This window comes from Thermobia domestica, chromosome 8 (assembly GCF_964235325.1).
Source record: "Thermobia domestica chromosome 8, izTheDome1.hap1.1, whole genome shotgun sequence".
In the NCBI taxonomy this organism is placed as follows: Eukaryota; Metazoa; Arthropoda; class Insecta; order Zygentoma; family Lepismatidae; genus Thermobia; species Thermobia domestica.
This window is the reverse complement of record NC_137461.1, coordinates 5,987,140-6,005,189: the sequence shown is the minus strand read 5'-3', so window position 1 is coordinate 6,005,189 and position 18,050 is coordinate 5,987,140. Positions and strand designations below refer to the sequence as shown.

General features: G+C 36.0%; 2 protein-coding genes across 2 annotated transcripts in view; both read right to left on the bottom strand.

Annotated features, from left to right (window-relative positions):
• The window catches only part of LOC145692664 (uncharacterized), a 149,685-nt gene extending 143,317 nt beyond the window's left edge, over positions 1-6,368 (bottom strand). Inside the window, exon 1 of the mRNA XM_081768035.1 lies at positions 29-6,368. Coding sequence (XP_081624161.1) covers positions 3,615-4,601 — 987 coding nt within the window. The 5' untranslated portion in view covers positions 4,602-6,368 and the 3' untranslated portion in view covers positions 29-3,614. The remainder of the gene's footprint in view (positions 1-28) is intronic.
• Positions 1-18,050, bottom strand: part of LOC145692663 (uncharacterized) — a 158,253-nt gene that overhangs the window by 28,841 nt on the left and 111,362 nt on the right. The gene's annotated exons all lie outside the window — the stretch shown is intronic.

Here is an 18,050-nt window from a genome sequence, read left to right as displayed (position 1 = left end):
GAAGTATGAATAAAATTAGGTTTTTCACCTGAAAATTTAAAATAAGTTAGTTGGCAACACTGTCATATGGTGTGAGACTTACGTGTATAAACGATGAATGGTTTTTCACCTGAAAAAAGGGCTATTTAAAATAGTTAAATAACTTGTTCACTCACTACAACATGATGAGGTTCCTGCATGAGCAATGTCCAATCCAAATGTTCCATGAAGTAATAAGATCCTCTTGAACAATTGGTGCAGTTGGGTTTCCTTATCTTCCGCTTCTTCACATGTTGAAACCATGCTGTCTTCCTGTGTAAGTATCCTCCATGATTCTCCAACGATGAGTTGATGAGGGGAGAAGGGGAGATTTTTTTTTTTTTTTTTTTAAACACTGGTGTGAGAAACGAAGTACGGTTGAAACACCTGTATGATAACCTTTTTTTTTTTTTTTTTTTTAAGTTCACAGAAAGCGTTTGTAGGGCTATTAAAATTCCTTTTTTTTTTTTTTTTTTAACACGCAAATACTTTTCGTAAAATGTTTAAGTGTTCCGTTTCGATCACTTTATTTGACATAATATGAAGTAAATACGTTATAGGGCTATTTAAATGCTTTTTTTTTTTTTAAACACTAATGAATTCTTTTCGTAAAATGTTTAAGTGTTCCGTTTCGATCACTTTATTTTGTGTAATATGAAATAAATACACACACACGATAACTATTTATGAAAACATCGACTTAAAGAATTATCAAATATCTCAATAAAAATTAGTAAATATACTGATATCTGTATTTAAAATATCAAAATGTGAATGAATAAGCAAATAGCAAAACATGTTAAAGGTACTAAAATATTAAAATTATTGTTAAAGTTTCGATATCACTCTAATATATTTGAAAAATATGAAAATCATTGAAAAAGTAAAATGAATGGAAATGTAAACACATGATAAAATGACAATATATAAACAAAAATAAGATTTTCACCTGTATGTCCCTTTTTTTTTTTTAACTGTGCCTCATGTTGTTTGGTAGAAAAGAACGAAAAATCGTTTTTCAAAAATAAAATAAAAATAAACTTAAGTGTCAAAATTGACGTTCATAGTAATTCCAAGAAATAAGCATGATTCTGCATATCAAAGAAAAGATCGTGATTTCGTTGACATGTATGAAGAAAATTCGGCACGCCATAAGATCAAATGCCATCTGCTCGTCGAGACTTTAGTTCGATAATGCTCAATACAACAAATGGTTTCATTCTGAAACAAAGTTATTATTAGCTTAAGCCTAAAATAATGGTTGTTGTTCACTTCCAAAAACATAAACATTGCAGGGTTACCAGAAAATGTGACTACTATCTGCAAAAAAATTTGTTAATAAAGCGTTGAAAACTATTCAATATTGATCCAAGTTTTTCAAAGGTCTGAATCAAGGAAGTTGACTCGCTAGTCCAAACATTCCTGAAAATAAATGGTCATTACGTCATGAATTGACCAAAAACATAGGTGGGAAAAATGTGTAATACTACACGTACTTACACACACAATATGCCATCGACACCTGCGAGGCAAAAAACTAGAAACGAGGAAAGGCCTGCAATCATAGGCACTTACAAAATGTTTCTATACATAACTGAAATATCAACACTAATATTCAGTAAAATACACGTATGTTCCCTGGAACATAACGTACATCATCCACCTGGAAAAAAATGTGTAAACACACAAAATACAAATGCTCTCGTAGCATCGTAAAATATGTCTCTAAAAGACAAAATACATGAGACCTACTAAAAGAAAAACATGGGATACAAACAAAAATATAGTCAACGACATTACAACTTTCTGGTTGGTCTGAAACATCCAATTAAATTCCCTACAAAACAGTTGTAACAAGCTTCCTTAGGCATCTTCGCTACAAATATTCAAAATGGTCTTATTAACATATTAAAATTCAGTCATCGAGCATACGAAATAATTGACAAAGTAATTTTTCATAAAACATTATGGCTTCATGCTGTTGGAAAGAAAGAAAATAAGTTTAATTTTCGGGATCTATATCGAATTCGAATAGTTTCTAGGACATACTGGCACTAAAATACACTTTTCTCAAAATGAATAGAAAACATTACAACACATTAGCATACAAATCCACTTAATAGAATTACTGTTCATAAACATTAAAATATTCACTGAAACGTTACTAGACATCAAAATATACTCAAAAAATCTAACCTAAGAATACGCATGCTTAATTACGGGTACCATAAAGACGAAGAGAAATGAAAAACTATATTTTGCGATTGATGGCGAAAATACAGTTAGCTATGGAATATCCAATGGATTAGCCACGTCCATTTTTGCAAGAGATCTGCAATTCCAGGAAAAATTGCCTCCCTGAAAAAAAATTATATTTATCCCCATAAAATATCCTACCCGAAGAAGTTTCCCTACGGTCGTTCAGTGGTCTAGAGAAGACGAAAAAAAATGTTAATTAGAAATTGCAAGAAAATATAGAAGTTAAACATATTTCCGCATATATATTAATATGAGGGGAAAAACGACCGTTCACCATCAGAATATCTGTTCATATAGTTCCTTCTAAAATAAAAAGATTACTGCTTTCGTTCGGAGAATTGTACTATTCACACGACATTCCTGCACACCCTATTACCAACAAGGAAATGTCTATTATCACTTGTTTAAGGCTTAGCCTACTTTCCGTTCTAAACTTTTCTCTTCGAACAAAATATATCATGTCACATCCTGGAAATTCAAATAAGTCAAAATCGGGTAAATGACGTAAATGAGGTTCAATAAAATTACAGTAAACACTTCAAAATGAAAACGAAAATCTAAGATTAACACTGAAAAGAAATTTAACATTGATTATAAATGTAAAGTTTCATATTCTACGCATGAGATTACGTACTCAGTTTCATTTACAAATACAGAAATATATACGTAACTAACAACTAAAAATTTTCTTATCCTGGGCATCTCGATACATTTTTTTTTCTCTAAAAGAAAATCAAACATTAATTCTAAATAACATGTAATAACTTATTTAAGAATTTCGAAAGTGGGAAGGGATCCTAAAAAGGGATTTAAAATTTAAAACATTTAATAAAAATATGTTATAAGGCCAAAATATCTTCCCACTGGCTGAAGGTACGGATATCTCGCCAAGATATCAAACCGTTTTTGGATAAGTACGGTCCCTCTACGTATGTGATTACGTTAATTATTTACTAAAAAATCTAAATTCAAACATCTGAAATGAAAACAAGAAAAAATTAATGACATTAAACTAATAGTAAGTCAATGATAAGGTTTGCAACACTCATACACAGCTGACTGAGGTGTGAACTGCTACACGGAGCAAAGACAGAAAAAGAAAAGAATGAATCAGCTGTATACCGTCCGTTATTCGTCGACATTAACAGGTGATCGAAAATGCAGCGATTATCTTATCACAATAAAGAAAGAAAACGTGTTATCTGCTCTTTACCGAACAGTTAAAAGCTGGAAGCAAAAAGGAGTATTGAAAGAAATGCGTAATTCTTCTTTTCGTATCCAGGTGTTCTATCAAAAACTAAAAGCAAAAAGAAAGAAAATGAATACATGTTTATCGCTTAGAAATGCGTCGCTTTTCTGAAAGAAAAATTTGTATCAACACCCAAAGTCTTGGTTGCCCCTCTTTTTTTTCTTTTCCTATGATTACTGTTTCTACTTTGATAATTACGGTTTGTTCGTCTATTCCTACAGCGGTTACCTCTATGTACAAAAATACTCTTAATGTTCTCACTCAAGTTGCGTTTCCAATCTCGTTTGTGATAACTCATATTTCGTGGCCGTGATTTACGACTCCTTCTGTTTCTATTACTGCCTTTTCGAGTGCAGGTTTGGTTCTGATTCCCTTTAAATTTCGTATTGTTTACGCTCCGGTCTGCGTATCTTTGCTTATTGCTATAACGGTAACCTCGTTTACGCTTTTTCTCTCTGTAGTTTGTGGTAGTTTGTTTTGTGCGCTTACGACCTCTGTCGTCTACAATCATATGTTCGTGGATTTCACTACTTCTGATACTACAAGTGGTGTTGCTAGATACTGAATGAATAAAATCGTTGCCAGATTTGTTACGAGGTTGGTTTAGACTACCTGTCTCTGGTTGGAATTCAGATTCCTGCGTTTCCTTTTCATTAGGAATGTTAGTGTCTAGCTCAGGTTCCAATTCCAATGTTTTATTTACACTAGGAATATCAGTCACTAACTGAGGCTCAAATTCCGGTGTTTCGTATCCAGTAGGAACATCTGACTGTAACTGGGGTTCACATTCCGGTGTTTTGTTTTCTGTATTTATTTGCTGACTATTTTCACGAAACACATCCCGTAAAGCGTCTACCTTCTGACCTAATCCACTCTTTGACTCAACGAGATTCTCTTTCAAGCGAGCACAATTCTCTTTAAACTCAACACAGCTCTCTTTAAAATCAACTTTACTTTCCTTTATGTATCTCTCAATTTTTTCATTATTTTTATCTAGCTTTCGTTCTAACCTATCTAAATGCTTTTGAAAAACTGAAGCTATCTTAATAAACAAATCTGCTTCGTTATATGCCATCTTAAACAAGATAAAGCTTAAAACATACAATTAGAATAAAATATGCTATCACAAAACATATTATTAAAATCACCTGCAAGAGAAGTTTTTTTTTTCTTCAGATTACTGGTTCTAAGCTGGAAAAGAAGTGATATATTAAAATATTGATTTTACAAGTATATTCGAGCACCAACGGTCTCGATTCGGGTCCCTGTTCGGGCGCCATTTATTTGTAATCGATTGAGTGTTCATGTCCCTGTTCGGGCTTCCATTTATTTATAACCGTCCTGAGTTCGTGGTCCATGTTCGGGCGAACATTTATTTGTAACCATCTAGAGGTCGTGGTCCATGTTCGGGCAGCTATTTATTTGTAACCGGCTGTAGTTCTGTTCGCTGTCCTTGGCTCGTGGTATTACCAATAAGTATATTCCTGATACCTTAACTTACCTGGACAGGACGACGAAGACCTCTCCAAAGAAGATTACAAACTGTTTCCCAAAAAGCTCGTCGGTCTCAATAATGAGATGAGCATTAGGCGCCGAGAGGTTCGGGTGTCTCGTCTCGAAAACCTCACGGACGATCAGACGGTCATCCAGACCATAACACACACAAACATCACTCATACACACAACGAAAACACACTGGATTAATTGACACTATACTTATTTATTGGAACACTATCTTGAAAAAAATAACGAAGAGAAATGAATACAACACTGGACACTAATAAATTTTGCCGCTGAAATTACGTTTTGCCCTTTACGGGAAATATAGCCCTTTCTATGTATATATGATTATAATTCGGGTATCACTATAAATACTTTGCTCACACCATGAACACACTTGGGGGATTCGCACTGGGGAAAAGTTGTCTGGATCGTCCCACGATGAACCCAGTTGTTACGCTGAACAGTCCTGCAGCGTAAAAGTAAATCTTGAGTAAATAAACGAAAAGAAGGTCTTCACAGTTGAATTCTGATATTGGAGGGCGCGAATATAACTTTTGAAACGCACGAGGTCTGAGGACCTGGGATTTCACTGATTGGGGCTAGCCGTAAGAAATCGTCCTTCATCGGCTAAATAGCTTGTGCCCCTTAACACAACTTATGTTTGAAGTTCAACGCGAGATGCGTGGTTGCATCTTCCAGACCTGGAGTCAAACTCCTCGAGCGTCCAAGCTCAAGCTACGGGTTGCAATGGTCAACGGAATAGTGTTGGCAGTTCATTTCAAAAATTACTCAGTTAACTCACCTGTATGCACATACAAACAGAATATAGAAAACAATTTCTGTTAATTTTAGTCAACTGCCCATAATGCACTAGACACGGCGATAACACTGGCGTGAGAAAGTACAGATAACGGGCTACGAAACAACACAGTTGGTGCCACTTTGGTTACTGAAACATCTGGTCAGTCCGTATTTCTCCAATCTATTATAATGTTTCCATAAGCGATTAAAGAAAGCACTTAATTCAGTTCCCAATAACTATAGAATATATACTGTGCATATAATGAGTCAGGGAGAAACACTGAAATGGTTAGTCACTAGCTGAAATGTTCTCACTAAAAGCAACGTTTTAAATATATATATGAAAAAATGATGAAAGACTTCTTTGTCCAATTGTGTGGGAAAGAAGCAATTCCCACCAAAGAAAGAACTTATATGCGTTGCAGAATAAAGTATAAATCGAAAATAATAATCACTGTCTTCACGAAATATACCGGGCGTCCACAAAAAAATACTTCTATAACCTGGTGGCGGTTATAATATTTGGGAATTATTTTTCAATTTGCTTTGAAACATACGGGAAATTTAATAGTTTGTTTTCACTGACTTCATTTGCAAGCCTAGTTAAATGCTCTTTGACTTTTCAAAAGAAGCATTCATCATGAATGAGTTTCATATTACTTTTATGAAATGTGATATAAATTTGAAATAATTCGATATCATCAATTACAATTATCCTCAATGATTTGTTATTTTAAATAACATTTTTCTCCCAAATAACTCGTTATTTCAATAATTTTCCTCCCATTATTCAAATGATTAGTTATTTGAAAAAAATCTTAGTTTAATTGTGTAAATTTGTTTGGTTGGATATTCATAGCAATGCTTGAATTTTAAGAATGATGGTGCCAATTATAAAAGGGAATCACAAGGAAAGTGTTAAGATCTACTAACTTTTAAACCAGTGGTTCTCAACCTAATCCCTATCACGACCCCCATTTTATCACATCCTCTTGCCAGCGACCCTCTTATAATTTCTGGTTTGTAATAAGCTTGTGTAGGATTTTTAATATACCTGTTAAGGAGACCTCACGATATCCATTTATTTCTATAATAGTAGAATCCATTTTTTGTATAAGACTATAATGGATAGAGTAACTTCTCTAATGGATTAAAACCAAATTTGGTTAGTTCATTTATATTACAAATATGGAATCCCATTCATCCTGTTTCAAAATGGAGGCCATTTGAAAACCTTAAAATTTCATAAATCCCTTAATTTTGAGTCTATAATAAAAAATAAAGTAATTTCTAATTTTAAAAAACTTAGACAGTTGTTAAAATATTTATTGGGTATTTTAAATGATTTGGTAATGTACCTCATAAAGGTTGAACTGGACATTGCAGCACTAGTGAAACCACACCAAGCTCAGGTATCTCATTAACTTTCAATTTTAATTGTATTTCAATATGCAAGTATTGTTGCATTTATATTTTACTGGTATTTCAATATGCAGTTCTCATTAGTTTCAATCGTGCCATTTTTTTTTATTTAAATTGGTTTTTAAACAACTCTGTCCCTCTTGAAAATGTTTAATAGACTTTTTTTTGTTCTTAACAATATGGATAAAAACAATATTAGGTATAATCAGAACAAAATTCAAAATAATATTTAAAAATATTTTCCGGTGTTAGATTCTAATTATATTTATCTCTTCCGTTTATCTTCGCAACCCTCACGAAACCCTCTCACGATCCCCAGGTTGAAAAACCCTGTCTTAAATGAATCAATAAAGAATAGAAAGTAAACAATTGACGAACCTATTATAGCTTGTTTATTTTCATTTAATCTTCTACGTGAAGTGTTCAGGAGAGAGAGCTACAACGCTTATGTTTCTGTGTGAGTGAGCAGAGAATCGGTCCGTGTATCAAGTGAAGTGGTACTTGTATATGTTAGATGTTTACACTTCAAAGTTAAAAAAAAAAAAAAAAAAAAAAAAAAAAAAGAAAGAAAGAAACGAACAACGCCTAACGGAAACCCTCGTAGACACGTGATGGTTGCTTTGCTATCCATTACACACTGCCACAGTTCCTCCTAGCGTCACGAGTTACTGAACAATTGCGATGGAACTGACCTACAGAGGCTACCAAACTCAATACTTCAGTTGAAGTTTTATTTCGAATTTGTTGATGGATTTCTGCATAAAGGGCTTCTTTCGAGGAGTATAAATGAAACCAAGGAACATTTAATAATTCAACACGATTCTACGCTGCAGAATACGATATAAGAATAAAAGACAAATGATTTTTTCACAAATGATTTTCACTGATGTTGGGACCAGGCCTGTAGCCAGCCCAAAAATGTAAGGTGGGCCCGTAGAAGTTAGCGGGGCGGTGGGAGATCCAACCATATTATAGTTCTTCACTATGTTATAGTTCATTTGCAAGCCTACCGTGAAAATTTTAGGGGCGCGGCCCCCCTAGACCCTCCTTGGATACAGGCCTGATTGGGACTAAGAAAAAATGAAATGAAATGAAATATTTCAGTGTGACGTCTGACGATTATGCCCTTTAGGTTAAGGGAGGCGATGATTAAAGCAAGTGAAATGATGATGGAAGAATTGGTGGAATGCAAATGTGGGAGGAAACGGGAATACCTCGAGAAAATCCAAGATACGATGTTGTCCACCACAACCTTACTTGGAGGAGATCAAATCAGGGACTCACACACTAGAACTAAGCACTCTACCAGTGAGCCACTGTATACCCCAAACACTAAGGTAGAGATTCAAACTACAAGAAAAACAAAGATAAAAATATAAACTGTAAGTAAAACTAACAAAGATTCAAACTGTAAGATAAACAAAGATAGCGGTTCAAACTATAAGTAAAACAAAGATAGAGATCGAAACTATAAGTAAAACTTAAAAAAAAAAAAAAAACAAAGACAGAGAGCCAAACTTTATACGTAAAACAAAGATAGATTTACAAACTGTAAGTAAAACTAAGATAGAGTTACCAATTGTAAGTAAAACTATGATAAACTTATAAACTATAAGTAGAATAAAAGAGAGAAAAGTAAAATAAAATGAAACCTTTCAGGTTTACGTCCCACGATTATGCCGGCTAAGCTAAAGGAGACGGTGATGATGAGAAATGAATGAAATGGTGGAAGGAAAAAGTGAGAGGAAACGGGCGAACCCTGAGAAAACCTACGCACTAGTGTTTGTCCGCCACAAAGTTCATTTGGACGCGAGCTGGGATCGGACAAAGGACCCCATGCACCAGGAATGTACGCTCTACCACTGAGCCACCGCGGCCCCAGAACAACGATAGAGACCCAAACTATAGATATAACTAAGAGTTACATCTCTAGTGTGGTCTTTACTCTTGGAGAATTGTTGAGCTCCCTCGTGGCTAAGCGGTTAGCATACTCGCCTTTGACGTGGGAGACCAGTCTTCGATTTTCGGCGGGAGTGCATATGGTTCAAGTCCTATGTTAAGCTGTAGGTTCACGTCTCATAGTCTCGCTGCTGAAAGAAATGCTAAAATCAATCAATCAATCAATCGAAGAATTCTTTCTCGTTTCATCTGGATTCTCGAAAAAAAAAAAAACATTTTCTCGTGTCATCTCGGAAAATTTAGTTTTGCAAAATTTATGTACAAAATGTATGTTGTGATATTTCTGATATTTTTTAGGCAACCTTAACAGCCAGAAAGCGCTCGAACTGACTTTTATTTTACAAAATTACTCAGGTAACAATTGTACAGAAGATAACTTAAGTGACTCCCTGAGTAGAATTTTCTCGTGTCATCAAAGGGACAACATTCTCGTGAAACATACGAACCAACAGAAACAGACATACTTTCGAGACGAGACATTACTTTCAGCTCACCTTTTCGAGACGAGACGGCCTCAACTTTTGTCCCGAAGGCAAGCCTACCCGTGAGCCCATTGGAACGAGGATAGAACAATAATCCAAATTCCCACCCAACTGGCGTAGTCAAGTTGGTAGTTAGAAGATTAGCAGACTACGCCACTGCAATTCTACATTAATAGAAGAAAATCAATCAAAATTGGTACCTTTCGTTCAACAAATATACTCATGAAGAAATTAGTAAAGAACTTGTATTCTGTGTTATGTGATTATGTTCTATATAGCTGCCATCCGAACCAGATTGTAGTTACATTTACCCCACATCCCTATCCTTCATAACCTCTAGGTTGCATACAGATATAAAACAATATCAAACAATAAATTGCATAAAGGATTTTACTGTAGTTTCTAAAATCAAGAAATGTTACACTAAATTCAAATTATATAGGAGAACATGTATAGTTGGTCACATATGTAACTTGGCCACCCTGCAACTCTTGTGGCTGGTCAAGTAAGTAGCTTGTGTGTCTTTGGTGCACGTAGTCTCGAGTTCGATTCCCAAAGGAGAGTACAAATATACAGGGAGTTACAAAAACGTGTCATTGGGGCCGCGGTGGCTCAGTGGTAGAGCGTTCACCTCTGGTGCTTGGGGTTCGATCCCAGCCCCCGCCAAGTGAACTTTGTGGTGGACAAACACCGTGTGCGTGGGTTTTCTCGGGGTTCTCCCGTTTCCTCCCACTTTCTTCATTCCACCATTTCACTCATCTCTCATCATCACCGTCTTCTTTAGCCTAACCGGCATAACCGTGGGACGTAAAACTCAAAGATTTCATTTCATTTTACAAAAACGTGTGACAATATTTTGGGAACAGATGACATCAAAATAAGGGGAAAAAAAGTTCATATGGATCTGTACTCACAAATGGATAGTTTCGCAGTTAGCTTATATGGTGCCGAAAATGTGAAACAAGTTAACTTTTAAAGTTCATAGCTTCATTACTATGGGATCTATGGTAGTCGGGTCAAGACATGACTGAGGAACTGGTATATGAACTATCCCAAATATTCATGTTTAAGAATGCTAACGTACTTGCATTCCAATAGAGAGTAAGTAAAGAGTGATCAAGTACTCCCAAACAGCCTCTCTAAAAATGATTGTGCAAGTACCGGAGGTTCTGAAAGATGGATGCCTGCCTGATGCCTGCCTGAGTGATGCCTTGACCCTACTACGATTTATCCTATAGTAGTGGAACTTAGACATTTAAAGTTTATTTTTTCACGTTTTCGGCGCCCTATAACTCCGAAACTATCCACTTTTGAGTACAGATCTTTATGAACTTTTTTTTTTCTTATTTTAATTGAGAAATCTATTCTCAAAATATTGTGACAATTATTTTGTAACACCCTATATATCGTAATCTTTCACTTTTATTAATCGTCGTTTACTTTAGCCTAAAGGACACAATCGTGAGACGTGAAAATAAAAATAAAAAATAAAACCAAATGGACATCTGTAAAGTTCGGCCAGATACATGTGGCATCATTTTAATATTATTACTGCTATTATTACTAAGTAATTTGGTCACTTGCAGAAGTTTGATATACATTATGAAGAACCAAAGTGTGCAGCGTAGGAAGTTTTTTACTGTATCCATAATTTTATTTCATTGATAATAGGTGAATTTACAGCATGGAAGAAGACAAATACATTGTACGACTTTTCCAGCACTTAAACACCTACAATGTCTTGTCCCAGACACATTAGCGCCTACATATATGAGTAAAGCGAGAGGTGGCGAATATGTTATGTCGACTCTTTTCTTTAAGAATGTTATCTCTCTAAAATGAATTTGTAGGAATCCGTATTAGGATGACAACTGGTGTTAACCCCCATATAAAAAAAAATCCTTCCCTTTCACGCAGGTGTGGTACAACCGGTCCGATACTAGGTCATCCTGCCGACTGACAGTAACCAAACATTTCCACTTCCAGAGATCTGTATGTGGTGTTTCTCATTTAACTCTCTTCTTTCCGGTTCTTCCCCATTTATTTCCTCACTTATAAAATGTATAGTGCTTTGTAATTGGATTTGATAGTATAAAACTAAAAGCGCTTTGTAAGATGGAAATGTGTTAACATTATAGTATAGTAGTCGCGCTGAAAACATTCCCAGTCAGCAAGCATTAACGATAGTCAAAAGAAATAGTAGTCACAACGGTGGTGATGATTGGATATTGCAACAACATGAAGTTCAATTATACCTGGGGCTGACAAAGAATAGCGCGGGTGGAATTTCAAAGAATCTACTAAATAGACGGAATTCCTTTTAAAATTGGCCACCTCTGGTGCTAGGCGTCTCGGGTTCAAACCCTGCTCCCGCCAAGTGAACTTCGTGGCGGACAAACACCGTGTGCGTGGGTTTTCTCGGGGTTCTCCCGTTTCCTCCCACTTTCGTCATTCCACCATTTCATTCATTACTCATCATCACCGTCTCCTTTAGCCTAACCGGCATAACCGTGGGACGTAAAACTAAAAAAAAAGATTTCAAAATTTTTCCTTTGAAATTGGGAATGTTTTGTGCGGGGCTGCTGTATATAGGCGTTCCCGCATCTCCCAATCAATCAAAGAACTCGAGATCTAATGAGGTTAGCAACCGCAAAATCAAGCGAATGCGAGCCGAGCCCTTAGCAAGCAGAAACCCAATGACATTAATAAACACGAGTTTGCGAGAGCGCGGGTCTCAATCAGAACTAGAGAGCTCAACTTGCTGTACGACGCTCGTGTTTAAAAAATGGGCTGATAGGCGGAGTTGGCAACACTGATGTAGTTTATCGTGCGCAAATGAAGCCCTAGCATTCTGTGCTTACAACAGAGATATCATAATCGGAGTGTAGTTGCATACATGCGAGTAGCAGTAAGGTGAAATGGCTGTTGTAATACAAAATCCCTTCAAATGTGAAATGAGATCTGTGATACGATTTCTGAACGTCAAAAGACAGAATGCAGCTGACATCGAACAAGAATTGTGTGTCATTTACGGCTCAACAGTAATGAGTGAAGGGAAAATCAGGTAATTGTGCAGAGAGTTTCGGAAAAAAAAAAAAGTGTTCAAATGTTCATGATGATGAGCGTAGAGGAAATCTTAGTGTTCACATGAACTCTGGTGGAACGCGTTAACGAGAAAATGTGATACATTCGCCGGTTCACAATAACTGAACTTGCCAAACAGTTTCCAGAAGTGCCTACAGAAACAGTATATCGAATTCTGACTGACAAGCTTGGTTATCACAAACTGTGTGCAAAACGGGCGCCGGAAATTCTGACAGACGCTCACAAAGAGCAAAGAACGACAGTTGAACGTGATTTTTTGACCTGCAGGAGGGAAGCTCTGGATGACCTCTTTCATCATATAGTGACGGGGGATATGGTACGCCACTGGAGAGGCGAGACACCAATTAATGCAGTGGCGGTACGCTGGTTCTCCTAAAGCGGAAAAACGCTGTCAGTTTACAAAATGATTACCACCGTGTTTTGAGAGCAAAAAGGTGTGATTCTTGTGCAATTCTTGGAATCAGGACGAACAAGTTTAGCAGATATTTATTGCTAAACACTGGATAGTTTTCGACGTGCCATTGAAAATCGACAGAGATTAATGCTACGCTATGGAATTCTGATCCATTCTAATGTTCATCCACACATAGCTGTTCATAATATTAAGAGAATTCAAAGATTTCTATGGAAACTATTCAATCATCCCCCTCATAGCCCCGATCTTTCCCCAGAGATCTCTTTTCTTTTTCATCACCTGAAAAGATGGGTTGAAGCAGAGCGTTTCTATGCTTAATACATCAATTGTAGACTGACTGCAATTTAAGGCGGCATATTTTTACACGGAAGGTATACAGAAGCTTGTGCGTGGAGGTTCATGGTGTCTATGTCGAAAAAAAAAAAGCGAAAGTATGTACTAGCATATCAATCACAATAAATTTCTTCTCCCATTTTCTTGTTTACTTTTACAAATATAGGGCTTCTTTTGTATTTTGGACATGTGTCTCGTACAACATCCTTTATGAACCTCTCGTGATGAGATGCAATGATTACGATAACTTCTAGATCAAATTGAGATTAAAATCAGGACACAAATTTACAAAAGGAGACGAGAAACATTTCGAAACGAGACGAGATAAAAGCTTTTCGATAATCGAGATGAGACGATACTTCTACAAAATTCACGAGACAAGACGGTAAAACCGTATGTCTCGTCTCGTCTCGTCCCCTGGGCAACACAACATCTCTTCCCAGGTTACTTCAGGTACTCGTTTAACAGAAATTGGGTGACGTCTGAGTCGCATTTGAGAAAGACAATTTTGGTCAATCTTGCATTCACTCGGAGTTGAGAAAAAAGAGTCATAAATTGCTTCGAGTGGAGTATTGTACAGTATGGGTCAGAAATATGGACATCAGCAAAAATGATAAAATATGACTGGAAGCTTTCGAAATTTGGGTGTGGAGAAGAATGGAGAGAATTAGCTGAGTCGAGCGGGAAACGAATGAGAAGGTGTTAGAAATGATTGGGGAAAAAAGAAGAATTTTAGACATTATTAAGAAGAGGAAGAGAAACTGGTTGGGACATTGACTAAGAAGAAACTGTATTATGAGCGACGTGCTAGAGGGTATGGTGGCAGGAAAGGGAGGAAGGGGGCAAAGAAGACTACAATTAATGGACGATATCGAAACAGAAAAAAAAATACGTGAAGACGAAGAAGTTAACGGAAGATCTTGGAGCATGGAAGCTTTTCAGTTGCGGTAAGTGACTTGCCAATAACGTCACAATACCTATGATGATGCATCCACTAGGATGAAATCCAGGTCATGCAGGTGATAAGTAGATATCTTACTTACTAAGTTATTGTGGCTCCCTAATCACAATTAGGGCTGTGTTATATCCGGATTTTGATATCGGTATCCATAAAATATCGGAACTTGATCAATATATCAAGAGACATGAAAATATTGAGAAAAATTCGAATATCGAGATATCGAGAAAATCGGATGCAGTAAAAATATTGGAATATCGACTGCCAGAATAAACTAACTTTATGGCCTATGGAACCTGAAGGTTCAATGCCGCGTTCACAAAAGCTCTTCACTGACTTCTATCCTTAGCCAACTGGATCCAGTTTCTACTTTGTATTCCTATTTCTATATATATATATATATATAGTCCTATATATAAACTAACTAACTCTATGACCTATGGAACCCAGAGGTTCAATGCCGCGTTCACAAAAGCTCTTCACTGACTTCTATCCTTAGCCAACTGGATCTAGTTTCTACTTTGTATTCCTGTCTCTGCGAGATTCATCTTAATATTGTCCTCTCATTTACGTTTAGGTCTTCCTAATAGTCGTTTTCCGATTAGTCTTCCAGTTAAAATTTTGAAAGCTTTCCTATTTTCTTTCATCCTGGCTACATGACCTACCCATCTGAGTCTCCTAGATTTGATGACCCTAACTAGGTTTGGTAAACGGTATAAATTGTGTAGTTCCTCGTTATGAAGTTTCCCCCATTCTCCATTCCGGTTCCTCTTGGGTCCCAATATTATTCTGAAGAACTTGTTCTCAAATATACATAAACTTCAAAATATCGAAATATTGAATATCTAAATATAAAATTAATTAAAAATATGTCAATATATCAAATATCGAAACATCACTTTCTAAAAATATTGAAAATGCTGAAATATCGATCAGTTCCATTTTATATCGATATTTGAAAATGTCGAACGATTGTTCGATATACTGAAATATCGCAAACAACCTTAACCACAAGACAAGCTTACAATATTATGACTATTGATACGGACAGAGCGTGCTTGGCGAGAAAACTCCTTGCAGACGATGAATCACTGAAGGCTACGCATTTGTAATGTATAATGAATGATAAGACTGAACACTAATTGATAGTAATAAAATAAGGCCAAACGTTAGAGAAGCCGTTACTCACAGTATACTATATATATGTCCCAGAAGAGACTACGCCCCCTCTTTTCCCCTCGTGTCCCTGCAGTTGCTACGCCTGTGTTAATATAGCTGAGAAGGTCTGATAACTACAAAAGACCTTACTTAGCAAGTATTTGTTAATGAAACACTAAAAGTTACTATTATCATTAAGTTAAAAAAAAAATCACTGACATTCAACTGTGTTTCATGCGATGAGTTTTTAATCTTCTATCTATTCTTCTCAGAATCTTTTCTTTCTTTTTGTTATTTATTAATGAACTTCAACTAAACTGTTTCTCAATGTTGTACAGAACTTTTTTTTTTTTTGCAAAAAGAAAAGAAGAAAAAATCTTTTTTAACAATGCAGTAAAAACAAGACGAACAATTGACAAGCAATTGAGTGAATTTCCCATAAGTAGTCAAAAGGCCCCATTGTTAGAATTAGTGTTAGTATTACTATTAGAGAGAAGGTAGCAGTGGCCTACATTAGCGTTGGAGGGAAGCTATCTCAGAAAACCTTCACATCGGAGACTTCTTCATTATCAAATCGTAGTGGGTGAAGCTCTTGCAAGGTTGCAAACTCAGATGAAAGACATGGAACTACACAAGCGGAGTCTTCACGTAAGCATCAGTTCAAAATGGTAACGGCAATAAATAAGTACATATTTAAAAAAAAAAAAAAAACTTCGAAACAATGGTTTTATAAAACGCACAAAGAAGAAAAATAGTGGGAGGAGAGATAAATGGAGAAATGTGCCTAAGACTATAAAGGCATTGGGTGCTCTAAATGGTTGCCTATAATTCTTTATAATAAATTGCGCCTGTACTGGGTACTCTAAATGGGTGCCTATAATTTTTATAATAAATTGTGCCTCAGATTACAAAAGCATTGGGCGTTTTAAGTGTTTTTTTAATAATCTTTTATAATAAATTGCAAGTAAGTCCATAAAAGCATTGGGCGCTATAAATGGTTGCCTATAAAATCCTTTGTAATAAATTGCAACTAAGACTATAAAAGCATTGGGCGCTCTAAATGATTCCCTACAATTCTTCATAATAAATTGTGCCTAAGATTATGAAAGCATTGAGCACTGTAAATGGTTACCCGTAATCCTTTATTATAAATTTTGCCTAAGACAATAAAAGGATTGGGAGCTTTAAATGGTTACCTATAATCCTTAATTGCGTTGAAGATTATAAAAGCATTGTACGCTCAAATGGTTGCCTATAATTTTTTACAATAAATTGCGCCTAAGACTATAAAAGCATTGCATGCTCTAAATGATTCTCTTTAATCCTTTACAATAAATTGCATTTAAGACTATAAAAGCATTGGGCGCTATAAATGGTTGCCTATAAAATCCTTTATAATAAATTGCGCATAAGATTATAAAAGCATTGGTCGCTCTAAATCTTTCCCTATAACCCTTTATAATAAATTGCGCCTAATCTGTTCCTTTTCTTCATTTTACCAAAAAATTGTATTTAGTGTATTTTATAAAAGCATTGTTCTTAATATCTTTTTATTTTATTTTTATTAGTGTAAAAATGTTTTCACAGTCAATCAGTTCTTGATATTTATCGTAGTGTTAGAATCCGAACCGAAACGTAATCCACGAAAATCCCCTGGATCTTATACTGTACATGCCAACTGCAGAGAACTTTTGGTTGCATAACGCAATAGGTTATAATGGGGTGTTATCCATTTAGGGATAGAAACAGAAATTAGATCTCTGGGCTTTCGATATCTATGGCCATGTTTGTCGGTCACGTATGAGAGATGACGTCCCAGGACAATCATACTATCTGAGGAAAGGAAAGGAAGGAAGCGGCCTGGGACCTATGTGTTAGGTACCATCCCTGGTGTGAGCGAGGAAAAAACTCAGGAGAAACCTCACTCAGGGTGGCTGACCTGAAAAAGCTTTTAAACTTTTTGGTCTGTGTTTCCACCGGGAATCGAACCGGGGACCGCTCACTCAACAGACGAAAGCGTCATACATTTAGGAGGTGATTCCTTATATCAAACGAAAGAGAAAACTTCTGACAAAAGTGAGTCGGAAACGCTTCTTTCAGAAGACCGCGGTGGCTCGGTGGTAGAGCGTTCACCTTTGGTACATGGGGTCCTTGGTTCGATCTCAGTTCACGCCAAGTGAGAATTATGGTGGAATAACACCTTGTGCATGGATTTTCTCGGGGTTCTGCCATTTCCTCCCACTTTTTTATACAATTCATTTCCCATCATCACCATTTCCTTTAACCTAGCTGGCATAATTGTGGGGCGTTTTTTTTTTTTTTTTTGCTTTTCTCATAGTTATAAATTGACAAAACATCATGTTTCAAACGCCCTGGCTTGAACATTAT